This window comes from Strix aluco, chromosome 2 (assembly GCF_031877795.1).
Source record: "Strix aluco isolate bStrAlu1 chromosome 2, bStrAlu1.hap1, whole genome shotgun sequence".
NCBI classification, from domain to species: domain Eukaryota; kingdom Metazoa; phylum Chordata; class Aves; order Strigiformes; family Strigidae; genus Strix; species Strix aluco.
Genome location: NC_133932.1, coordinates 72411035 through 72438402, shown reverse-complemented (window position 1 = coordinate 72438402; position 27368 = coordinate 72411035). Strand labels below are relative to the sequence as shown.

General features: G+C 42.4%; 1 protein-coding gene across 7 annotated transcripts in view; it reads right to left on the bottom strand.

Annotated features, from left to right (window-relative positions):
• CARS2 (cysteinyl-tRNA synthetase 2, mitochondrial) overlaps window positions 1–27368 on the bottom strand; it is a 38491-nt gene that overhangs the window by 5769 nt on the left and 5354 nt on the right. For 3 of the 7 annotated variants that reach the window (XM_074815306.1, XM_074815308.1, XM_074815311.1), the window contains 10 exons: window positions 25513–25584; window positions 24860–24965; window positions 24031–24114; window positions 21095–21224; window positions 18199–18332; window positions 13835–13902; window positions 11098–11164; window positions 5395–5533; window positions 3260–3383; window positions 1168–1266 (listed from right to left, as the gene is read on the bottom strand). In XM_074815306.1, the coding sequence (XP_074671407.1) occupies window positions 1168–1266; window positions 3260–3383; window positions 5395–5533; window positions 11098–11164; window positions 13835–13902; window positions 18199–18332; window positions 21095–21224; window positions 24031–24114; window positions 24860–24965; window positions 25513–25584 (1023 nt within the window). Of the gene's footprint in view, window positions 1–1167; window positions 1267–3259; window positions 3384–5394; window positions 5534–11097; window positions 11165–13834; window positions 13903–18198; window positions 18333–19188; window positions 19303–21094; window positions 21225–24030; window positions 24115–24859; window positions 24966–25512; window positions 25585–26722; window positions 26836–27368 lie in introns of those variants that run through there. The other 4 variants (XM_074815310.1, XM_074815307.1, XM_074815309.1 and 1 more) reach the window with 4 other exon arrangements.

The following is a 27368-nucleotide window of genomic DNA, read 5'->3' as shown; positions in this document are numbered from 1 at the left end:
TCTACTGACCCTGCTGCCCCAGAGAAACTAGCACAGCATACAAAAAATAAAAGTATTCAGACACTTGTTTCAGCAAAAATATAGGTGCAGCAGGCACCTGCATACACACAGCCCAGAATCTGGAGGAATGACTTTGCCACCCAACTTACAGACAAATATAAGTGTTTAGTACACCACTAAAAATTAACAAGACAAACTACGGGTTATGAGGAGTAACACACAGCCAAATCACATCCAACTGCTGTTATGAAAGAAATTTTGTGGAAAAATCCGCAAAGAAGCAAAGTAAATAAATGCATTTATTGCTGTGCTGCCCGACTTTCAAAGGATGAATAAGGTTATTTACATTTTCTTATCCTCTTCTCCCCCTCCCCAAAAGAAATTTTTGCAGAACAGTTTCTCTAAAGAAAGTTTTTAACTTCTTGGTATTCAGCTCCAGACTTAAGCAGCAGAGGAGCACAGAACAGCCTGCTAGTCTACAACACCTTGTGCCATTTTAAATGCTCCCCTTCTGTACATCAGGATATCACCTCCATATTTATCACTCTCTTCCCTGTGCAGTACTTTGCTTTAAGCTTTTCTCTCCTTTTTTTTCCCCTCCCCACTCCTACCTTTCCAAGCACTAGAGGATATGCTAAGTATTTCCAAAGACGGGCCCCCCCCCCTTGCCCTCCCCACCCCACACACTACTACAGCTCAAGGCAGAGCAGCCCCCTTCCCCGCACCCTGACTTTCTGCAGAGGAGTTGGACCCCAGCTCCTGCTGTGCAGGGAGGTCACAACCACGAATATTCATATGGCTATCCAAGTCAGCCTGGGTGCAACCATCAGAAAGAAGAGGAAGAGCCAGGGAAAGCCAGACACAGAACAGGACCAACTTAAAGGCCTCCAATGCTAACTTCTTGTTTCATTCCTCGGACTTTCATTTCCACAGCACAATTGCTACAGAAGTCACACAGGAGTACCTTCAAGAAGAAAAAAGCCCACACTTCGTTCCACCTGCTCACATGCTCTCCTAAGACATCACGGCAGAAACCCCAAGCAGTGCAGAAAGGTTTACTAAAACCATAAATAACTTTTATACCTGATGCTTTCGGAAAGCGTCCTATAAAACATAATGCTGGTGCTGCTACCGTATACTAGTACACATAGAAGAGATGTTTCATACCTGTCTTTCTCCAAAGGACATCCCAAGGACATTAAAAAAGCCTTCTATATAGGAAATAATGCTTCCATACACAACACAGCTTCTAGGAGATCCAGCATCCTGTTTAAAAAACACTCAAAAGAGATTGTCCAGTCAATACATATTACAGAACTCAGCATCTTTCTGTAGCCTAGTCCACAAGGGAAAAATATTACTAATTATATAGATCTACCTCCACCAGTAACACCTGCCCAGATGGGAACTTTTGCAGAGATATAAAAGCACCTCACAACACAAAGGGAAAAGATTTAAGTAAACGGGGGAGGGAAAGAGCTTATTACCAGCACACAGTGAAGAGATGTGTGAAGCTGCCACACATTACATGCACACAGTAAATTAGACCTAAAAATAGCACTTCTGGGCATGAAAGGGCTGTGTGTATGAAAACAAAATAAAAGAACAAAAATCTCAGCTTCAAGGGCACCTATAAAATAAATTATTAAAAAAAAACCCTTAATCCTTTTTTGAGTGTCTTATTGATTCAAGCAACATGAAGACTGCTTTGAGATAGCTTATGGCATTTTGTCATGCCTCGATAGCACCAGCAACCACCAGCAGCAGCGATAGAACAGCGTTTTTAAGAACACATGTATTTCTTTCTTGCCTCCATATTTATTTCACAGAAAAAAAAAAAAAAAAAATCAAGATTAAATGATAGACTGAGAAGCAATTTAAGGGACTAACCCTTGCCAAAAAAAAAAAAAAGAGCGATGACATACACAAGCAAATTAGCAGCTGGTACTGATTTTATCAGACATCTCCATTAGAGCCTGAGATAAGAAACAACCTAAAATTTGCAAAAGATCTGAACTAGAAGGAGCTGAAGCGGACTGCTGAGGGAAAGAAACAGGAACATGCCACCTAAGGTAAGAATGGCGAGAAGGTTAAAGAGAGGAATGAGTAGTTATGTTTATGTGAATTTACTCACAGTTATTAAGGAGAAAAACTATGCGCACAGTCAGCAAGAGGTAACGCTCAGACAGCTGGGCTGCACCCAGAAAAGCTCCACCACCGCAACCAGAAACCTGAGTCAGCTGCCCCGCAAATATCCCATCCAATTCTCAGCAAAATGATTGACAGAAGGAATTCAGGGGAAACAAGCAACCACTGGCAAAATAAGGCTGCTTCTATTTAGGAGTGTTAATGCTGTTACAGACCCCTGCTGCAAACTGGTTTGGGTCAGGGATTTGCTCAGAGAGTCATTTTGTAAAGATAAGGCTAAGGACAGAATTTAAAGCCAGTGCCAAAAGGACCAGGAGGGCAGCAGGACTTCTAGACCACCAGGCTAATTCTCTCTTAAAATGAGTTATTACTATGTACTCAACATTTCTTTTACAGCACAAACACGGTGGATGCGATGACACAAGCAATCAAGGAGCACAGCAACATGGCTGAGCTGCTCGCCTTAAGCAAGAAAGAGCGTTGTTGGTAAAAGGAGACCCAGAAGTGCTTCAGACTGTGTTTACTGCTCACGTCCTTACCAGACGCCTCCTTTGTGTCAACATCGAGACCTTAACAGGGTCTCAATTTGCCAAAAGCCATCTGAAGATGGACCCATGCAGGCGTGCTGAGGCCACAGTTATAATTTGCTGACAGCAGAAGCCACTCAGTCCCCAAAGCTGAACTCACCACCACGACTGCCCCGTGCACCTGGGACTGCCTGCCAAAGTCCCCGCAGCAACCACCACCCCCCATTTCCTAATTGAGGTTGATTTCTGAGCAAGGGTATTAAGCAAAGAAGCAGAGTAAGAACATAAAGCCAGCACTAAAATTAGCAGCATGCCACAATGGCTTCAGGCCTTTCAAAAACCTTAGGTATAAATAATATAGGGCAGAAGGAAAGAAACATCCTTTGGACACAACGAAGCACAAAACAATAGCTGTACACAATTCCTGCGATACGGTCAGGACAAATGGGCACCATTAAGGTCAACAATTTATGGAGCTTTGTTTCTGCTGGTTTCTTATGTGAACAATAAACTAATCTGTCTGCATTAAACAGTAGGACAGTGGACAGCTGTCATTTTCTGATCTCTGTATCCTAATGGGTTACCTTAGTAACAGCCTTAAGCTGTCTGTTGCCATGGTGAATGAGGTCCATAATTGCTGCAACAGCCCTGGAGGTGTCAAAGTCATCTGCAAACGCAGCCTTCACGGTTACTTTTGTGTTGGCTAGCCTTCAAGAAGAAAAGGTAACGTTTAAGATAAGACAAACAAGATGCCAGCAGTAGGCTGAATTCATCAGTTATTCAGCCAGAGGGAGTCATCGAAAGGACACTGTCATTTCCTTGCTAGCTGTCCTATGATGGGCGATGCTACACTGATCAGGGAGAATACATCTTTCAGCTGTGAAGGGAAAAACTTGATGCATGTCAAAACCTAAAGTGCTACATCCGTTCAATAAATACATGGTTAATCACAGGAGCCAACAATGGCAGAGCAAGGCTTGCCTTACTCATTTAAACACAGATGGAAAATGAGGTTGATATTAAGCACATTAAAGATTTTGCTAAGTTCTTTTTTTTCCAGCAGCCCATTTTTTCATGCTAACAGCATGCTTATCTTCCAAAGCCACGTCACATGCATCCCTCCTGTGCCTGGCAAGAGAGCTGACTCAGGGTTGGCCAGGAGTCCCGTTGGCAGGATCTGGCTCAGAAGCAGGCACTGCTTCCTCATCTCCCAGGCAAGCCTGACCCGAGCCCCAGGACTCCACTCAGCTTGGCCCAGATGGAAAGGTCTGGTGGGACCAGTCACGTAACAGTGCCAAAAGCCAGCGGGCAACCAGCACTCATCACCACAGAACCAGTGCTGCCCGCTGCTGCCACTGTGAGCGGGAGGAGGACCCGGACAGCAGCAGGAATAAATGGTGAGCTGCAAACAGCTGCTAGTGGCTGCTCTTGCACACAGCCAGGTGAACCAGACCTCAACAGCAATAGGCAAACCGGACGCAAAGATGCCATTTAACAATGAAGCTCAGGGAGCAAGGTGACCTGGGGAACCTCAAGCTTTCCTAGCACCTCTGGGGCTCTCCTAAACCCTGCTTTCCTGGTTTCTGAGTGGTTTTGCCTGTCATGCCTGCCTCCCCTCAGATATCAGATGGCTGCTGCCCTAACTCATTCCTCCCAAAACTCTTCCCTGCAAGCTTCCCCTTCTCCTCTTTCCTAATTAAGAACTCCGTTTCATTTTGGTTCTTTTTAAATCTACTGATACACAAGTTGTGCCCTCCCACATGTCCCCCGCTGACAATCCATTTCAACTTCCCTACACGCCTCACGTCTCTCAGACTTATCTCTCACCAACAGGCCTCCTGCTGAAGGACTTGCTTTTGCCAAATACCACAACTAGTTAATTCAACTCCATTTCCCTGTAACATGTTCCAGTGCCCCTTGCAAGCCTTAGTCTGTGCAGCCGCAAGCTCCCCGACAGCAAGGTGCACACACTCTCACTTCTACAGCACGGGCCATTTCCCCTCTGATCCTACGTCCCAGAGCTGCCTGCACATAGATTGCTTCAGGGCACTCAACATCCCTCCTACTCGGACTCCAGAACACTGCACTTTGTATTCTCAGCTTTGCACCCAACACGCAGCTCGTCTCTCTCCTGGAAGATGATCTGGTTTTCCTAAGGGACTCCAAAGGAGATTCTCCTCGTCACTGTCAGAGCCACAACCATAATTTTGTCTGTCCCTCTGACATCTCTGCCCCTGGCCAGTTCCTTAGCAACCCCTTCTCTCCTCTGCTGCATGCCACAGTGCCAGCCAGCTTGATTACAGGCTCACATGCCTAAGGTGTATTACTTCCCAGTCCTCGTCTTTTTCAGTCGTTAATGTACAATTCTACTTACAAACCAGGCAGCCTCACAACTTCAGTCATAGCTCTGCCTTCTACACCACTCAAGAGGGGCAAAGATGCCTGTGTTAGGAAGGCACACTAGACAAATAACATGGATTTTAAAAATACAATGAACTAAGTGTAGCAGACTGCAAGGAAAAGCAGCTGACTAGAAAAAGAATTAAAAAAAAAAAAGCTGCCCTTGGTGAGGGCTGGCAGGAAAGACTGCTTCTCAGTCCTCCTTCTTGTCCTGCTTCTTAAACAAAACTCAGAACACTATACTGCTCAGCCCTCTGAGCCTGTCAGCAAAATATTGCTCACATAATCACAGTCTTTAAGATACAGGAAGCGCACTTACCTTTCCCACAGTATGTCCTCTCTAACAGGGTCACATACCAGCTGTCCTTTTATATAAGCATCTGCATCTCTAATAAATGAGGAGACTGCTTGAAGAAGGTGCTTTGCATCATCCATGCTCTCATCACTAAATTCTACTGCTAAGAAAAAAAATATTATTTGGGCATTATGATAGAGATGATGTTGTCTGTCATACATAGGAACAACACTCTGAGACCAAGTCATTCCAGGAAAAGTTTATTATTATTTCTCATAGCAAACTTTTCTTACAATTAATTTCACATTTAATAAAAAACTCTGTTGTTCATGAGCACTAGGTGAATTAAACCAATATAAAAGACAATCATTACATATGACAAAGTATAATCTACTGGAGAGGTATCAGACTGATTCAAAAAGTGTCTGGAAGCTAACTGAAGCAATAGCTACTTGACTTTATTTTTTTTTTTTTCATTATTGAATTTTGCTGTGAGGTTATTACTCCAAAGCATTTGGACTGGATATATTTCTAAGCATCCCCCCCAGATTTAAGTTGGCAAGACATACCTTCGATCTCACCTCTAACTTTGTTCCTATTCTAATTTAGGTAGACACAAACTGTATTTGGAGACCTCCAAAAGAGACCTAACCCTCATCACTGACTCTGTGAGGAATACAGGCACTTACAGTTAAAGGGCTGCTTCATCAGCACCTAAAATCTAAATGGATCTAAAATTTTGCAGTCTAGATTCTGCACTAGATATACAATTCCCTCACACTATCAAAGCTAAATTGACCATATCAAAGGTGACTATTAGAGACAATACAAATTGCTTAAACTCGTAAGGGCATGTCTGGGATGGGATTCATCACACCCAACTTACACACTTACATCTAAGCCTCTTAGCTTCTTACAGTCACTGGAAAGAAAGATAAAACCTGAAGGTAAATAATTCATTGCATCCTAAGCAGAGCTCTGCTTTATGATGAGATCTCCTAATCCCACAGTGCTTCTCTTCCACCAACTGGTAAGACGACATTAGCCCCTGCACAAACATGGCATCCGTGCACATGGACACCATCTCTGCACTCAGCGGGACTCCAGCTTCAGCAGGCAACTGTGCTTTGGGAACTATCAGCATCCATTTCTGCTGGTGTAGGGTTAAGCAGGCTCCTCTGGCCTTGCCTGCACCCTCAGAAGCGCAGGTGCTGGACTGGCCCCGTCACACTTACTGTGAGCTGCCATCAGCAGGAGGCAATTTTTTTATTTGTACAGTAACGCACAATTTTCTGTAGAAGAGCACTCAGGACCCACACAAGACAGCTCACCCGACTCTGGAGGAAGTTGTGTCCACCAAGGACAGGCCTAAGTTTAAATGCACCCCTTTCCACAATATCACACCAGAGGTGATTACTTGAATCAAAGCACCATTCGTAGTCAGTGCAGTACTGCTTCATTATTTTATGCCTGACCTGTGCACTAAGGTACATCCAAACTACAGCTTGCAGCGTATTCCTAATATCAACACCAAGCACCACATGTAGTTTCCACAGCAATCTCACCCCTGGTCCCCCACACATCACAGCCAACTGCTTTGTGCAATTACCCTGTGCTGCCCAGACATATCGACTCTTTAAAGCAGACAGTCTGAGCAAGGGGACAGATCTAAGAGGGCAGAAGCAGACAGATATGAGACCTGATCTCTGTTCCATTAGCCTAAATCCCAAAGAAGCCTAACTGTTTAAACAGACTTCTGTAGGATTTATCCCAGTATAACTAAGTCATGAGTCTGGACCTGTATTTGTCAGATTTTCTGCTTGTGTGTAATTAAAAATCTGCATTGCTGCCTCATTAACACTGGTTTTAAAATTAAGCTTTACTCAGTTTAAAAAAAAAAAAACAAACTATGTACAGACTTTTAGAAAACAGTGGATATAAATGACCTTTTTCAAGATCTAAGATTACTCAACTGATTACCCTGGTTACAGGAACTCCACGAGGAATACTTGATGAAAGTTCATTCTGATGAAGCCTGCTTTGATTAAAGCCATTCTTCTTCCCCGATTCACGGCATTCTCCTAAACCACCGCCTGCAGGCACTGCAAACCCACAGCGTGGCACAGACAAGCCTGGCTCTATCAGTCTTTCACCATACTCCCTACTCCTTCCCTCCTTTGCCACTGAGGGCATCATCAAATTACAAAACATACGTTTATTAGCACCAGCAAGTAATTGAAGGCCAGAGGGACCAAAATGTTACACTTCACTCGGGTTCACAAAATTACTGGAGCGGTTCTGGTGACCAGGAGAGCATTCTGGGGACAGAGTCCCACTGCCTGAAGCAGACTCACAGCCCCTCCACCTAACTGCATAAAGCAAAGCCCCTGCTGATGAGATGCAGGAGGAAAAGCAGTGTCTCACAACACAGTCTCATGGGGCCTCAGAGACAGTATCTCTCCTTTTAAGCTGCACCCAGAACCCGCCTAGCAGGCACGCTGGTGGCGGGGCACCATGCTGCTGCCTGTGGCACCTAGGAAAGATCTCTTCCCAACAGCCCCAGGTGGGCTGAAGGGTGGTGATTCCAGCCAAGAAGGGGACAGCCAGAGGCACCAGCCAAAGCAGAAGGCCCGGATCACCACCACTGCCCCCAGCGCTCAGCTCAACCCTGAGCAGCTTTGCCCCACCAGCCTGAGCAACGAGAGGGGGCAATGGAGCAGAGGGACCCCCTGCAGAGACACGTTATAGAATGGTGATGTCCTGCATCAAAACCTCTTCCTCTGACTTTTCTCCTCTTCCCCACAAGCAAGGCAACCAGCTTTATCCTCCCTGGGACAGTAACCCCACAGGAGGGGGCCCCCACTCCCATGAAACACATGCACCTCCTGCCCCTGAAGTCATGTTTGTCCCCAGGTGCCCATCAGCACACACACAGGCAGGGGGTAGCCCAGACCACAGGAAAGGCCCATTCAGAGCCCAAGACTCACGTAAACCACAGCACCAAGCATGAGCCATTCCCAACAGTCAGGCATTACCCTCATCCACATGCCTACGAAGATCTTTTACAGGCTCGGTCCAATGAGCATGGTAACATCACCCAATCTCCCAAACCTGGATTTTATCCAATACAAAAGGCTCTCCTTCACAGGCAGGGATGGCAGGAACCATCACCAACAGGTTTAGGCTATAAAAAACATTTTAGGAACAAACAGAAGGTGCTTGGGATCTCAATCCTAATAAAAATACTTAGAAAGCAGACAGCAAGACACAAAGGAGTGTAGTAAACTTATCTTTAGACCAAAGTGAATTGAAAGCAGGGAGATAAACTAACAGGCTGCACAGTAAATACCTGGCTCAGCAGGGACTGACTCTGGCAGCAAATAACTGCACCCTACCCCATAAGGTGGAGGTGGCAAGCACAGCAGACCTTCGAGCAATCCTTATCTGCCAGCTGGTTTACTGGCACTATAGTCTGACATAACACCACCACAGCATTTCATCAAAGCCACATATATTTGCACAGGTAGCCCTCTGTTTTTATCACAGGAAGGTGTTTAACCTAGAAATAAGGCCCAAAAAAGGGTCACGTCCTTCTTGCAGAGGTCCAAATGCAGCCAGCTAACATGCAGCAGACAAGGCACAAGGCAGCCCTCCGCTGCAGGGCTCCAGTGCCATTCCTTGCCCTGAGGCAAGCTTAGAAATTGCTAGCCATTTGGCTTGTTTTCAGGAAAAACATATATATATGGTAGTGTTGTAGGGGTTAGCATTTTTTCTTCTTTTGTTTTAAATACACATCTGTTCGAGGCTCCCAAGTGCCCCCAGCTGCAGCTGGGGAGCCATTCATGTGTGCACAACCTATTTCATCTCCTAACAGAGACCCAGAGGAAACAGCCAGGTGTGCCACCATCCTGCAGCATCACCTCTAAACAGCCAGGCATACCACCATCCCACCGCCTCAAGCCACGGTGGCAGTGCTCCTCACCGCCTGTCCCCTCTTCTGCTCCAAACAGGGGCTTGCTCTGCAGACCTCCTACCTGGATCCTCTCCTCCCTTCCTACCACGGTGGAGGTTGGCAGTTAATAACCAGCAGTCTCTTTACTACCCCATGCTTCAGAATATTTCAGGGATACATGGCATTCTCAATGCCTTCAGCTGCTTCAGGAGAGGGAGGCTTCACCAGGAACACCAGACGGGTGGCTCCTGCAAGCAGCTAGAGGTATTAACAAGCAAAAAGCCTTCTCAGTCCAATGACTGCACGCTGACAGATGATAGCAAAGCCACAGAGCCTTAATCATGCCAGCTCTCCCAGTCACACTGCTAGAGGTGCTTTATCTGAGGCAACTACAGGACCACTGAAGTAATGCAGCGGGTGTTGCCCTGTGCTCCACCATCCCCATACCATGCCAAGACAGCCAACAAGCCAGATGACCCAGCAGTGGTTACGGAATTACCATTTGCTTTTTGACAGGCCGCAATAAACTGGTAAAAACTCTATCCATATGAAAACCTCTTCCAGTTCAAAGTAGCCTTTGTCTGCTGGAAACACCACGTATAGACAGGTGTCCTGGTTTTGGCTTAATTTTCTTCCTAGTAGCTGGTGCAGTGCTGTGTTTTAGATTTAGTACGAGAATAATGTTGGTAACACACTGATGTTCTAGTTGTTGCTAAGTAGCATTTATCCCAAGTTAAGGATTCTTCCGTTTGCCACGCGCTGCCAGCAAGGAGGTGCACAAGAAGCTGGGAGGGAGCATGTCCAGGACAGCTGACCCGAACTAGCCAAAGGGATATTCCATATCACAGAGCATCATGCTCCATATATAAGCTGGCGAGAGTTGGCTGGGAGGGGTGGATTGCTGCTTGGGCATCAGTCAGCGGGTGGTGAGCAGTTGCATCGTGCATCACTTGTCTTTTCTTGGGTTTTATTTCTCTCTCTTTTTGTTATCTTCCTTTTCATTACTATTATTATATTTTGTTATTATTATTGTTATTATTACATTTTATTTTAATTATCAAACTGTTCTTATCTCAACCTGCAAGTTTTACTTTTTTTTTTTCCCAGTTCTCCCCCCCATCCCACTGGGAGGGGGAAGGAGTGCGCTAGTGGTTGCGTGGTGCTTAGTTGTTGGCTGGGGTTAAACCACGACAACAGGGGAGCTCACAACAGCTCCAACGCCTGTCCCCACCACCAGTCTGCCAGGCTAAGATGATCATTGTTATCAGGTGCTCGTGTAAGCAAGCTGCACTGCACCACAGAACTGCTTGAACACTCAGTAACTCCACGGGACAAAAAATGATAACACAGCAGGGAGATAAAAAGTTATTAGCAAGCCCTTGTCATACCCTACGGGAATGTAAGGCAAAGCTCTACCTAGCACATCTCCAAAAACAGCTGATCGTGACTGAAATGTAAGTGACTGCAACAGATGCAAATCAGATATGGAGGTAATTCATTAATTGAAGGTGCAATTAAATGAGAGTTGCAATTAACTGCGTCTCAGGAAGGTATTTAGATGAATGGTTACATACTGTGCTCGGTAAAGATGCATTTCTAAGCGAAAGCCGAAGAGCAGCCCCGCAGAGCGCCACCAACATTTCCACATACCAGAGGGGAAAGGAGAGGCACCATGGGGAGAGCCCACTCCACCACTGCACCCCTGTCCTGCCAGCTTGGCAAGCGTGTGGGGAAAGCCGTGCATATCTCAACAAAAAAGTGTTTTTTTTCCTTACCTGAGCTGTATCTGCTGCGCAAACAAAACATCCTGAATTGATCTGATGAAAATTTCTTCAAGAAATCCTAAACTCCACCCACAAAAAATACAGCTTTAGTTTTATATCAAACCATTTCTTCAGTTGTTCCACCCCCTTACATTAGTTTCACATCTTATTTCAGACAAATTAACATGACAAATAACCCATCTTTGTAGTTTAAGACAGGCGTAAAGCTTTAAACTATAACATTGGTTTAAAGACTAAACTCAAAAAAAATTCTAATTCCATGTTAGATGTGCATACATATATACAAGATATAAATATACACACAATGTAAACATAAGACAGTGAAAAGTACTTTGTAATTGTGATTAAACACACACTGTATAAAGACCTTTGCAAAAAAACCAAACTGAAATTACCAGACTAAGATTGGGATACAAGTTTACAGGAAAGGACAGCTGAGTTTTGCAAACTTTATGGAAAAACAGAAAGGTTTCTTGAGAAAGAAAATAAGTGTACTTTTTCTGCAGGTCTAGAATATGAAGAAAAACAGGGAGTCAACAGAAAACCTTTTTTTTTTTAAATATTCCTAGAATTTATTGGTGTTAATTATGAAACCTCATTAATTTCACCCTAATATTTATCTAGCTTTACAAATAATTTACTACAGTAAATAATTAGTATTACTACTAGTGTAATTAATTTATACTAATAGTATAAAGAACTATTTAAATGCTTGGAAGGTACACTGATCAATCACTTCTAACTCTGCTCTCAGCAAGGCTGGACACTGTGGCACATTAACTGTGAACACTGCATTCCTGCCTTTTTTTTTTTTTTAATCTGCAAATTGATGATGGTAAGTTTGTAACACTGAAGTGCCACTGAAATAGAAAATCATAAAGAAAAGTCAGTACATGTGAGAAAATATGGAAAGTGTCATCTGCTTAAAGATGCACATTTCGAAATTTAGCTTCTGCTACCAGACTAAACCAGCCCGAACACTGAAGGTAGCAAAGCGTCAGCAATGTGCTGCCTCTCGAGTGAAAATAGAAATAATTGAGGCAATCAGGGCAAGCTAAATCAAGAAATAGACAGTGATACTCCTTATTTTGGTGGGTGGGTTTTTTGGGGTTTATTTTAAATCAACTCTATATAACTGAGTGTACCCAACGTGCCCAGAAGCTTTACGCTAATATACAGGAGGCAGAATGAGTAAAGTACGGAAATAAATCCGTATTTGGGAAAGGACTATCCAAGCTGGAAAAAACAATTCTGCATTTTGTTAAAAACAGTACAGAGTAAGTATCACAGCTCTTTCAAAACAAGTTGCTCAGCCATGCGTTATTGTAACGCGCTTGATTTTGGGGACCAGAATTAATACTATTTAAAAAAAAATAAAAAATAAAAAATAAAAATCAGAGAAGGGGAGACTAGGGGGAGGGAAAACAGAGCAGCTGGATGCAGAGCGATGGCTGCCAGCAGGACCAAGGGAAGGTCCCGGACAGGCCTCCCCTCTTTTGGAGCTGCATAAAAACTTCCATGTAGGGCTTAACTTTCAAAATGCAGGAAGGCTGTACGGGAATAATTTTCTTTCACTGAACCGAAAATCGCTTACAGGGAAGGATTAGTACTTGTTAGCTGTGTCTAAGGGCAGAAATTAAAAGCAGTGACCAACAAGGGAAGAGGGACAGGGCTGAAGTTTTTGTTTTCTCAACACAAAGAAGTCCCACCACAGATGTGGAGGGGAACATTTTTATACATTATTTTTAACTGCATACATTGCATTTGTGGTCATTTCTCCAGCCTGTCCACAATGTCTGCTGAGATTTGGTAAATTTCTGCAAAAATTGTGAGCAACAGGTAATATTCCTGGGGGACACAGGGCTTAACTGTACCTAGACAGCATCAGGAGAATTAAGAATAAAGCAGCTCACATTGAACTCCTTTTTAAAGGGATTTTAATTAAGTCTTCCAAGAGGGCAAAGGGGAACATATGTGCTGAAACAGCTTCTCAGGCTTTGTCTAAAGGAAGGAAATTACCCACTTCTAGCAATAGGTGTCAGTCACCACAGGAGCCACCCTAGTGCCAAGCACAGCTGTATCCCACATGCCTGGCAGAGAGACCCTGCTCTGGGCTACACCAAAAACTCTGGGACACAGTAAAACAGGACATATTCACATGGCTTGTGGGAACTAAAAGACAAAGCTCTCTGCGCATCAGCAAGGTCACAGTATAAAAATAAAGGGGAATACAAGAGACTCTGGCATAGTGTGGTTACAGGACACCCAATAGCTTCCTGACAAAATGCTGACACTATGTCCCATTTTACCTAAAGCAGAACAAGGAAAAACGTCTGCTCTTTTCTAAGTCCCAAAAGCATATGGACTATTAAGAGCAGACAGATGAGAACCCATCACTATAGAACAGAATCATTTAAGTTGGAAAAGACCCTTGAGATTGTCGAGTCCAACCATAAACCTATAATGCAGAAGCCTGGTATTGGGCACAAATGCTGCTCCAACAAACGCTCTCAGCAAAGCAAGATCCACGTTATAAGCAAACCTTGAGTCTGAGCAGGCTTCCTACATCCAGATCCACAATAACAGGTATGCCAGCACTAGAGAAACACTCTGCTTCAGGTCTTTTGCTGCAGCATAAGCACATACCCCAAAGTTTTCTCAAAAAGGGCTGTGATTAGTATTTACATATTACAAACATACATTGCTTCAATTCACAGAAATAGATTACCTTAATTGTTACATAGTTTTTTAATGACTTGGACATTTTTTCTTGACTTCCTTTAACATGCAAATGTCCTAGAAAAAAAAATAAATTAATCAGCATAAATGAGCATGCTTCTGAATGGGGAGTGAATGGGAAAGACTGCACTGAGACACTGAAAACGCTGGAGGCAGCACACGCTGTGATGGATATGTGCCAACCATTCCAGTGCAACATGTAACACTTTTCAACAGCTTTGCCTACAGTCCTGCACACCTCTCCATGCTCAACTTTCACCGAGCGAATTTTAAAACGCAAGAAAAAAAAATTAAAAAAAAAAAATAAATCACCACCATAAGCAGAGACATTAATAAGGAAAAAACAGTCTCCCCGCTCAGAATTGATAATAAACCAATAAAAACAAGAAAGCAAGCAAGCAAACACTTTTCAGTCTTCACAGAGAAGTACCTTACCTGTTACTCTTGACTTTTCAGAAATATCTTAAGACCTTTAAAGACTTTCCGGTGATCGCACATTACAATATTCTTGAAACTCAAACAATTTTCTGTACTTATTACTTGCTGGTGGCTGTCACACTATTTTTTAATCCAAAAGTTTATTGTGCCTTGGGTGTAAAATGAATTTTTTGCATATTCCCAATTTCTCCAGGCTTGGGAGACTAAGAAAAAGAAGGGGGAGGGAGGGATGTATCTATGATTATTAGTTTGAATTAGTTTATTTTGAAATGCTATCTCTGAGTCTTTCTAGAGCTTTCAATAGCTGCATGGACCATTGGTTTGCAGGGCTGTGGTACAGAAAAAAGGCAGTAACTATCTCCATCGCATTTAGGAGAGTATGCAGAGCTCGGCCTTCAGCAAAGTTCTGTCAAAGCAAGACAGGAAACAGGCAATCTCAGGCTGTACACTCCCAGGCCTCGTCCATGCTAGCCACAGCACCACCGCTGATGGAAAACATCAATTATTCACAGCTCCAGAGAGGTGCCGAACGCCTAGCCAATAAAAGACTACTCAGCACCATTTCAGAAATGTTAAAAACCTTAATTGGCTTCTCCTAATAAAAGAGTAATCCTGTAAGTTACTGAGCACCCACAACTAACATGCAATTTTCAGGCACTTCATGACCTGCAGAATCCAGTACTTAATCGTATTTAGAGGCAGATTATTAAGCATGAATTTTTCTTACTCTTTAATACCACATCAGTGCTCTGCATTCTTTCAGATTTGGCAGTCCAGTGCTACCAATGGCTCAGAGTGCTCCGCAAGGACAACACATGATCACACTTCTGCTTTTACAGGTTGTGGCAGAGGTGGCATTTCTTGCTCTGCAGCCCAAGCAGCTGTCTGAATTTTGTGCTACTCTGCACAGCACTGCTTTTGCAGCCTTACCTGGAACCCCCTCTCTTCCACAAACAGATAAAATCCCCATTACACTTGTCTGGATACAAAAGCAACATGCTCAGGTCTGGTAAATGGACACAAAAAGCATCTGGTTTCACTTCTTCGCTATTTCTGACAATGATTCAAAGCAGCAGGGATTCTCCATAAAAAAGGCTACCTATGGTCCCATCCTGACCACCTGGAAATTTAAGTTTGCACAACACACTCTGGAGAGTAGGAAAGAAATCAAGAGGTCTATTGGTACAGATCCAGCTACAGCAGAAATCTACAATCAAACCGAAATCTCATTTTCATCATATTTGTCCTGATTCCTAGCAGGCGAGGGCATTTTCACTACTGCACAGTTAAACTCAGGGCCTTCAATAAGAACATTCAGGCTGTCAGAGGCATCAGACACCTGCAGCTCCTACCACTCAGGTAAAACCCCACAGACAAACTTCTCGTGGAAGAAGGGGAAGAGCCTGGGTACAATTATTATTTTTTTTCTTTTGCAAAGGTGTCTAAATATTGACTTAACTTTAGGCAGTCAAGCTTAAAATAGTTTGATTGTGTTTTCCTAACAAGGTACAGGTAACATCTGAATTTGAAATAATATTCCTCTTTAAGAGTTTCAGCACTTAGAATGATTTCATTAAAGAATCACAAAGTACAAGGTTTTTCATAACTTTGGCTTGGCGCTCTTCCCAGAGTACAAGTAGTCTAAAAATAAAGTCCTTATAAGAAGATTTATCCCCAGTGCAGGGCTTTTCTTCCTCTAATGGGGATTGCTCCTCCAGTTCTGAGCCTGCTAAAATTCTGAAGTCTGTTACCAGAATAAATTGTTTCTGAAGCTGATTCATCTGCCCTAAATAATTCACACTATCATCCTCCAGCAAAATTTTTTGACTTAATGAATGTAATCTGTCAGCTCCTAGAGAACCTCAGTGTACAAATTGCCCTTGGAATTAAGTTCGGGGGGTTTTTTTTGTTTTTTGGTTTTTTTCCCCAGAAAAATGGACTCCTCTTTATTTAGTTAGTTTCAAAGAATATTTTCCCCTACAGTTTCAATTACAAGCTTAAAAAGTCAGATACAGTGGTTTTCAGCAGAAGGCTCCACCTGGCAGCAACCAGTGCATCTCAGCGGAAGCACAGAGAATTCCCCAGCATTTCAGGAACAAAACACACCCTGGAGGATGCACCAGCCTCTGGGTAATTGCTATTGATTTACAATAGGCTCTACACTGGGAACAGAAACTAGAAATCAATATTCATCCCATACAGTAAAAATATATATAAAAAAAAGAAAGCTCAAGTAATTCTCAGAGTGTAACACAGGCTTAACTCTGCAGCTCTCATACTCAGAGAAACAGCTCAAGGAGTTCACCAGGACATCTTGCACAAAGTACTGTTCAGCAAAAAAAGAGACTGTGGGCTTGAACCTGACTTCAGCTGACCATACTGAACCACCATTACTGCAACAGGGAGAACAAATTTCAAGGTTTCCATCAACAGCAACAGCGCTAGTACCATCAGATAACAATACAGCTCAAAGCACTGTACAGCACAAACTTCACTGAAGCACTGTCATGCAAAGTCAGCAAGGAGCAGTTCTACATAATGCCAGGCAGTATCATATGCTGAAGACCAAGCAAGTAAGACACTTTTGTACTGTTTAGTCAAGCATAGCCAGCGAGGTCACTCCTGGGGGAAGAGACAAGGTCTGTGACATATATGCACTACACCAAGTCACTCACACTCCATAGGAAAGCAGAGAGACACTGAAGTTGGTCAGAGCACTAGAGAAGGTTAAGGGACCAGTGATGAGATTCAATGTCTTCACTTTCCTACAGAGCCAAAAGGCAAGTGACTTGGTCTTTATGCAGCCCACAGATGTCAGACCTCCTTGTCTCTACCCACCAGCAACCTCACTGGCCATGCCTGACCAGAGTAGACCAAAGCATCTGACTCAATTGGTCTGCAGCACGAATCTTGTTTTTCATACCCATTACTAGATGTAATGCTGCTAGTGGATAAAAGACAGCTTCTCAGGAGAATTTAAAAAAAGTTACAGGTATGTGAATTGCAAGTCCAGAACATCCAGTGGTTGGCTGCTGCAGCAGAGCGTCTGCCTGAAAGGCTTTCCTCAGATTTCAAACCATACAAAAAACATCCCAGCTCAGACAGTTCTCTGCAGGATCACAATTTTGTGAGCTTCGTTGGTTCAACAGTTCATGTATCTTAGCATTCTCTCCATTCTTATTTTCCAGTAGTACAGATGTCTTTTCTTATCATGACTAAAAAGCCTTTCACCATATTTACAAACACATGCTATTTTATTCTGCAGGCTACTGAAAACTTATTTTTAAGCCCACAAGCAACTGGTGCCAAAAGACGCTGGAGAACAAGACTGCCTTATTCTAACCTCAATACTTTTAAAATGTTACAATCAGCTACCTGCCCAGCTGCCACCTCCACTCCCTGCCTTCAGATGCTGCGGGTTCTGGTTCTAAGACAGCAGGAATTTCTGGTTTTAGGAGGACTACATAGACACATACAGAAAATACCAACTATCTTCACCTTCTTCCTGCAGGACTGTTACAGCCAAAATACAATTAAAAAAAAGAAAGCCTATCAAAGAGTACCCTCAAATTTTGAGGAAACTCAAATGAAAGGGAATGAGATTCTACAGGAAAAATTCTTCTTTCCACATTTTTAATTAGGAGTAAATGCTGTACATGGGCAATGCATATACTGTTATTATTTGCAGATTTCCTCAGATGAAATTCAGCAATATTTCACTGTAACTGCTTTATTAATACAGACACTCATTCTACAGTTTCCAGATTCACTCTCATTTATGTTTCTTCACTTAGTGAGGACAGGAACTTGGTCACTGTAGTAAAGCATCTGTTTTGATACCATACAAATGCCAAACCTAAAAATCCAAGCCATTATATTTGTACAGGCCTCTCGGGTGATTAATATTTTACTTACCAGAATGCAAAAAGTAATTCCCCCATTGTTCACACTGATGATACACTTCGCACTGTGCAATTTCATTTTCGTGATGAGGAAACGCAAGATCTATTCCACCGGTATGGATGTCCAGCTGCTTTCCAAACACTGCACTGTAACAATATTTTCCTGATCAGCAAGCAGAACACTACAAAAACTTTTTGTAAAAAGAAATGCAGAAAAGAGTAAGATGAAACAACATAAGTTTAAGTGTACAATTTAATGACTGCAGTTTTGAAACATGACTTAAACCAAGACACAGATCTTGGATACCAAAACTGCAGCAGAACTATGGACAGGACCAGTATCTGCCCACAATTAATTCTCCTTAGTAGGAGCAATTATTTTTCTAACTTAAAGAATGGCCAGCAGGACATCTCCTTTCCTTGTTCTGTTACAGTTTCAGTATCATACAGCTGCTTTCATCTGCAAACCTAACAATTCCAAAGAGATGGACATTTCAGTAAATTTGGTATTACTATTCTCTATCTTGTACCTTTTCTGTAAGAATTCAGGCAATACTGTTCACAGACATAATAGAAAATGCTTACTCCTATATTGTTATAATGTCAGAAGAAAGTGTCAGTGCCTCTGATCTCCCAAGGCCACTCCTCTCATCTCAACAGCACTGCTGCATCAGTGCAGGTCACCCATGGGCTTGCACGCCACAGGCCTCTGCAAATACTGGTGGCTGGAAGTAATGTATTCAGGCAGCAGTAGGACAGATATAGATGCTTTCTGGTTAAACACCAGGAGTCAAGGCTGCTACACTCTGCCCACTGCTCCAGCAAGTCCCTGCTAGGTCATGCTGGGCAAGTTAATAACTTCATTTTGCCCATCTGTTAAACAAAGACAACACTTACCTGCTCAGAGGGAGGTAAATCAATGCTAACTGCCCAGAAACCAGTGACACTCAAGCTGGGTCTACACAAGCAGAAAATAAAAGGCAAACCCCACACACATGTGCACCTGTGCGTACAGACACATAGTCTTCCCATATGTCACGTTAAGAAGTTGCTCCTGGTAGCTCGCTAGATATTAATACTTCTGTCCCTTCTTGGGACAAAACACTCCGGTAACACCCTGGCTCACAATGGCTCTGCAGAAGCTGTTGGGGCACAGGAAGAAAAGAAAACGAGAAGAGAGGAGGGAATAAAGACTGGCTGTTGCCATTTCCAGCTGTCCCTCTGCTTCCTCCTGTTGGCTCCAAAACCAACTTCAGCATAGATCTTCCCAGGTGTGGCCCCAGCTCATGCCTTCCTTTGTGCCATGTACAGGAAAGCACAGGTCACTTGCCCTTTCCTCCAACAAAACCATTAAGAGCTGAAGAGAGGGGAGAGATGGATCTGCAAAACACTCAGGGGCAGGAAGAACATCCCATCTCCCCAGAAACTCCAGAGAGGAGATCAGACCTAAGTCACAGTTCCCTCCTCCAGGGCTGCATTAGAGACCAGTGCCCTTCTCATTCACCTTCACCAGGCACACTTCAAAGACTTTTCAAAACTAGTTCACCTAGCTTAAAGTGTTTTGAGATCTTTGGTGAAACAGACAGATAAGTAGGTATGGCTTAAAATGGGCCTTGGACAGCTGACTGGGACAGCAAAACGTTTTAGGTAACTCACCAAAATAAGCTCTCCATTTTTCACAGTCCAAGATCATTAACACTTATCTCTGCATGGGTCAACTCTTATTTACATGGCAGGAGCCTCAGCCAGCAGCAGTAAAATAAGTTCTTACAGAAAGAAATGCAGATTATAAACAGCACTGCATTAGCAGATAGGCCATTTTGTAATTGCTGTTTCTTACCTGTGCACTTCTGTCACAGGTTGCACTTCAAATACATTATGTTTTTGTGCACTTCAGTTGCTTTAAGAACTGTTTCACAATGTTGAAACGATTTACAGACAGAAAATCACCCTTATTAACGCTTTTCATAATCAGGTAGTAATGACTAACCACCCCAGATGCACCAGCAAAACATATGAAAGAGAAGCCTAAAGCATCCGTTTCATCTACTTTCAGCTTGGGTTGAAAACTTAAGTAAACAGGGCCAGATCTAAATAATTTGTTATTAGCTTCCAAAAAAAGATCTGAGACTAATGCAAAACTAAGTACCACTATCAATCTTCAAGGACAGAAGATTCAGAGTCTCTTTTTTAAATATACAAATTAATGGGTCACAAGTTAAAACAGTGCAGGACAAAGTACTACCATCCTGCGGAGAAAATAAAAGTCCAAATTAAGAGCAAATTAATTTAAACCAACTACAAGCAAAACACTACTACAGAAAATTCACATCATGCCCACAGAATATACTGCCACAAAGAAATCGGAATATTTGATACTGTGGCTGACTTTTAAAGAAAGCTGAATAACGCTTAGATGATTAGTATGAACATCCACAACTGCTGTTAAGTAAGCCAAGGCCAGCAAGATCTCATACGTTCGCTGGAGTCGGGATGGAATCCCATACCCTGCCCTCCTGACACAGCACTACATGCTGAACTAGGTCTGATGGAGACTGCAAGAAGTGGAAAGGAGTCAAATGAAAAATGTACTATAACTTTCACTAAAACTTTGGTTACCCAGTTCAAGTTCAAAAGGCTTGCTAATCAACTGTGTGATCCTCCACAGCGTATTTTAAATACCCAAGTCTGTCTCAAGAGAAGGTGCCAAAACATAGCAAGGCAGCTACACCATTAAGGTGGAGCAGAGTCTGTTTGGACCACAAGTGACATCCCAAATCACACAAAGTATTCACATTAAAACTGATGCTTTCTACAGATCGAAAAAAACACTTCCAGTACTGCTGCTGCCATTGTACTGTGGCTGAAAACAAAAAACAGCTCTAGATTTAAAATCCAAGAAATATGACCTTGATATTGTGGAACACTCAATGTGCCATCCAGGTCTTCCTTTTCCCCAGGGAGAAGTCCAAGATAACTCTTGAGGTTTGGCAGCCTTCCACAGGGCAAAATCTTTACCATGCCGTTTATCAGTATCAACTGCCAAGAATAAGTGATTTGTTAATGGGATATGTCTCAAAGAAAAAAAATGAGCAAATGAAAGCAAGTGGAAATGTATCTTTAGTGAACTACTTTGATTTTAATCTCTTCCACTCAACTTCTCTTCCTGCAACTTTCCTCCCTTCCCCCTTATACAGGGTTTCCAGTTTCTCAGTCAAGCGTTTGAGAGAAATAATATGTTGAATTAGATTTCTGCAGGCTAAAAAGATGGATTCAAGATTCTTTAATACATCCTATGCTTTCAGTCCTTTTGGCCTTCTCTGGTTTCACATCATTCATTTAATTACTTATCAGCCAGTTTCCCAGGACAAGCAGATGGCACTGCAGCAGAAAAGGTAACAAAAGCAACCCAAACTGAAACCCAAGAACAAACCCCACAATTTTTGTCTGGGACACCAACAGTTTCTGGTTCAGATTCTATAAAACCAAGAAGAGCACAGAGACGAGAATCAAAACTATTCTTAGACACTAGTAGTTTTCCAGTACCATTTTCACCAATGGCTTCTCTACGAAGGTCTCCTCCCCAGCTATATTTTTTGCTTCCTTCACTACACAGCCAAGGAAGGATGCAGTCCTTTCTGCCACAGTACCACAGAGGACGGTTCATCACTGCTGGCCCCGAACCCCAGGTCAGACACGCACCACTCCCTGGCAGGAGCTACAGAACAGGGTTCTGGACTCTGCATTTTTTTGCCGACAAATACGTGACCTTGTATTTGACTGATGCAGAAAAATATACCTATTTGGCTTGAAGGGATCCAGCTTGGCAAGCAACTCGCACTGTCTTAAGTTCCCTTATTTAACACTGCTCATCTGTTTTCTCAGCAGTTGATGCTAGATTTACTTCTTTCCTCTACTTATTTCAGATCGTTAACAAAACCACAGCATATCACTGGGTCTGAACCAATCCCTAGAGCATTCCAGAATCAACACATTTTAATGATGATTCACAGTTATTTTTGGAGATCTATGAGATAGGTCATTTTTCTTGAGCCATTATGCTTGTCCTTTATTGATATACAGAGTCAGTTTTTATTCGGAACGTCATGTAATATTAAGGGAAGCACATTATAAAAATCCATTACACTTGCTTCATCATTCAAAATTGATAAGAAATAAAGGGACAGAAATATAACCCTAGTTTTATCCACTGAATCTTCATCTTGGCTCTTTCACTAGTTTGCCAAGCTCTGGCTAACCAGTATCTGTTGACTCCATCCCTCTTTTGCCTTTTCTTTTAGCATACTGCTACAAAAAAGCACTCTTCACCTTCTGGGTTATAAGCAAAGCAATAGTCAAAATATCTAGAAATAACAGTAAATTTAGTTGTAAGTGACTTGAGGGGAAAGAGGGTGAAACACAGAATCGGTCACAGTTGAGGCTGGAAGGCACCTTGAGATCGTCTAGTTCAACCCCCTGCTCAGGGGCTCAGCTGCCCAGGACAGTTGAGTTTTGAGTATCTCCAAGGACAGAGACTCCATAGCCTCTCCGGGCAACATGTTCTTGTGTTAACCATCCTCAGAGTGAAAAGGGTTTAAATACAATTTCCTGTGTTTCAGGTTGTACCCTTTGCCGATTGTCCTGTCACCAAGCACCGAGAAGAGCCTGGCACCATCTTCTTTACTCTCCCACCAGCTATTTATACATATGGGTAAGATGCCCTTGAGCCTTCTCTTCTCCAGGCTGAGCAGTCCCAACTCTTTCAGCTTTTCCTCATATGAAAGATGCACCAGTACCTCCATCATATTCATGGCCCTTTGCTGGGCTCTCTCCAGTATGACCATGTATCTCTCGCACTGGGGAGCCCAGCACTGGACCTAGCACTCCAGGCATGTCTCACCAGTGCTGAGCAGAGAATGAAGATTACCTCCCTTGACCTGCTGGCAATGCTCTTCCCAGTACAGCCCAGGAGGCTGTTGGCTGCCTTTCCAGTCAGTAACTGCCTCTAAATAACTGTCGACAAAACGCATTCCCTCTGCGAGTTGTAATGCTGAAACAACTCCAGAGTGGAGCTGTGAGAAATTTCTGGCTGCAATTCACCTGAGCATCAGCCTGCCAGGCATTTTCAGTAATTGCAAACAGATTTTTTCAATGAAGAAATATTGAACTTCAGCATACAAAAGGACACAGGAGACCTGCATCAAATTCTCCAATGCAGAGACCTGATCAGACCCAACTTACAGAAACTACAAAGAGGCTCAGCAATCCTGCTCAGCAGCTGGACAATGGCAGCAAAAAAACACGCAGCCCAGGGTATAGGCATGCTCTAGCACAGTCTATCAAGGGATTGCTCATGCTCACACAAATAGGCTGCTTCGCAGTAGTCTGGTGGTAATGAAAGAAGCAAATCCATCCAGTTAGCATGTATCAGAGGAGTGCAACTGCCCAAACAGTAACACGGTAGATGAAGTTTCCCTACATTTACCCTTGACCATCTCACTGCTGGCTAATGCAATGGCAGAGACCACCACTTCACTGTGAAGATTATACGTACCACTCCCAAGTATTTAAATAAAATTGATTAAGAATCCTAATTGCCCTAAGGTACCAGAACAAAGGTACAGAGGGAACCAAGTATGAAAAGAGACCACCGAGTTTCTTCTTGCACTGGCAACAGTGAGTGCCTCAATAATTATGAAAGCAATGTAGTCTTAATTCACCAAAACATTGGCTATATACAACAGGTTAAAAAACTGTTTCACACTGTTGAATTAAAGTTTATGCCCAGATACATCACAAGTTAAAACACTGCATTAATACAAACAAGTTGGTGCCATGAACTTACCTGTTTCATCTTGGTTATCGGGATGAATAGTAGTTAATACTCCATATCTTTTTCCCAAAGACTTAACATCAAAATAAACATTGCCTAATAGAAAAGAAATGTTTGGTTTTATAGTAAAGATAGGGCACATTCATGATGAGGAGATAACACTTCCCTGAAAGCAAAACAAGATGCCCTTCAATCCCCATTTTAAATTCTGATTTAGAAATTCAGAAATACTGCAAAAGTAGCAACAGATGTTTCCATGTCACCAGCTTTTCAGTAGCCTCACTGCATGTGCTCATTCTGCAGATAGGATAACTTTGTATTCTGGAGATCTCCCCAGGTTCTTCACTGCCTATGCAGCACAATCAGCAATCCCCTCCCTGACTGCAGAACAGCCTACTGCTACTCCAGTTATAATGCACTCGAATCTTTCTATAACCACCAGCTCTGCTAAAAAAAAAAAAAAAAAAAATTAAAAAGCCATACATTGTGCTTTGTAGGCACGTCTTTTACAGAACATAGGAGATACCCACCTCCTGTTCAGAGCTAAGAGGTTCCCCCAGCCCTCTTGTAGAAGCTGGGCCAGGACTTCCCCAGAGGAGCTTAGATAGCAGTTCATTACAGTAAACAATTATATTAAGTAATGAGCTACATCTAACATAGAAATTGAGTAATAGTTGTTCTGCCCACTCATGTCATCACAAACGAGTTGCTCACACCCTGTCTGTTAACATAAAGAAAGCCTTGCACAGGGTATCTCATCTGATCCCAAAACAGGATTACTAGGAGCGCTGATGTCCTTGTACATGTGCTGGACGAGGAGTTGCTTTGCTCTAAGTCTTACCTTGCGAGGTTGCGTAAGCTTGTCCACTAGCAATTATTGCTTTTATAAAGGAAATTATCTGAGGAATATTGTCAGTCACTCTCATATATACTGTCGGAGGAAGGACCTTAAACAAAGAAAGAGTAGCATCTCATTAGAAGCAAACTTTAAAGAACATTCTCCTCAATTTTATCTTGGGGGAAAAAAAAAAAAAAAAAAAAGGTGTGGCAAAAAAACCCACTCATTTTTCCCCAGTGTCTTACTCCCTGCTTCTGACAAGCATTTTGGACAAGAAGCAAAGTTACCTGAAGTCAATGAAAGAATATTTGATGTTTCCTATGCTTTAGATCAGTCTATTTCTGCATTATAGTAAATATGTGTTATCTGTGTACCAAGGCTCTATTGCATGGGGAAAAAAAAATTGTGTTCCTAAAGCAATTTAACTTGTTCATTCTAAAGCTAGGATTTCCTTCCCCCCCAATTTCCTTACTCAAAACATGTGCAATATCTTTCCAGAAGAATGAAAAAGTAAATCAGTACTCAGTTTCCAAGCAACACTTCACCACACAAGCAATCAATTTTTTTTTTTTTCAAATCAAACTGTCAAAATCAGATTCTTTACCAAAACATTTGCTTTAAAATGGTCTTAAATTTAGAAGCTTGAGTATCTGTACCTTTAAGGCAGCCATATCTTGCTTAAAGTCTTCTTCATAAATACGAGCAAGAGCTACTGGCGATATATTCATCTGAAAAAGAGAGAAGCAGATTAGTAAATCATAAATCAAAGTAATAATATAAAATATTGCAATCTTTTATCAGACAGTTAATAGCTAATTGGAAGACTTAAAGCCCCCAAGGTAAAGAGTCAGAAAGACTTATTAATCTAACATTCATGGGGAGGAGACGTAAGTTATAAATAACTTAACAGTAGTACTTCATTTATGCTTCTGAATTGCCAAAATATTAATACATATCTTTTAAGACAAAGCAACCAAAGATTAAAATAATAAACTCCTTCCCTCTCTCATTATTTTCCTCTTGAGAGGGTCTTCCACTTCCAGTGACAAGATACACTACAGTACATGGGACATGAAATTCATTCAACTTATTGGCAGGGGACACTGATACCACCTACATGTCAGAAAGACAGATCAGAGACTTGCAGGATGAGACAGGATATTAATTTTCAGTGATTAAGAAAAATAAGCTATTTCAGCTGATCACGGTTACTCATAGATCTCAGTTCAATCAGGAAAAATGAACTGAAAGTCAGTCCCACACTTTGCCAAGTGTGGTATTTCTCAAGCACCTTCTCCACATTTCTCATTCATGGGGTGATGGACAGAAACAGAGATCCTCGCAGAGGTAACAAGAAAGCACAACTCGAAAGGAAAGAGACAACTTGCACATGACAAGATACTTGTTCTCAAATATTCAGAGGACAACAGGGCTTGAAAGATGCACGACAGCAAAACCTGTCCTAGCAAGCAAAAGCATGATATCAAAGTGTTTCAAATGGGAGCTTTTACATCTTCTCTGAGAAGAACCTACAGGGGAGAAGAGTCTGAGTCTCTCCAGCTTGCAGATAACTGAATCATTAACAAAATAAATCCAGTTTCATCACTTCCAATTCATTACTGGAGCATCTTTAAGGGGTCTGATTTTTGGAGCACAGGTGGGTACCACTATTTGGACAAGCTCCTAGACAAGGCAGGAGTTCTGGTGAATACAGACCAGATGCTTATCCAGCAATGTAGCGAGAAAGATGCTCAGCACTGAGAAATTAAGGCATGTTTCTGCCTACAGACCAGAAAGAGTGCTCTTCCAGACCCCAGCGACCACACAGCTCAGCTGAATCTTCAAACAATAGAGGCACAAAGGTACCCATAGGAGGAAGATGGGGAAATTCCTCACATCCCGATGAACGTTCAAAACAAAGAGACTCATCTCTCTCTCTCAAAGGACCACCGAGGACATGCTCATCACAGACGAGATGCCCAACTTTCAGGTTTTCTCTAGATGAATCCCACCAGAGGACCAGCGGATGGAGAACAAGCTTAGGTATGTTGATCCTACCACTGTAATGCTTCAGGTACTGAGGTCCCAACAACCAAATCAGGCTACTGATGTAGAGGCTTTGGCCATCCAAACAAAACATGCAGAGCAGAGCAGGCATTTCAAAAAGTCATTAAAAAAAGCCATAAAAAAACCTACTTCATAGAACAAAAGAATGCAGTAAATGAATACAAATTATTTTAAAACATCATGTCATTTCCCCCTCCTCAAACATGAAATCGCCATAATGTTCTGACAACAAGGAAAAATTTTAAAATGCACACATATAGATTTAAAATGCCTAGGTTTTCAAGGGAGTTTGTTTGTTTTTTTTTTTTTTTAAGATGGCCTACTGCCTTAGAAAACTGCAAGTAAATGGACTAAGGGAACACACACATACTTCCACAGGAGCAGTGTGCTAGTACTCATTTGAATGCAGTACCCTATGTTTAACTGCAATAGTAACTGTTTACTT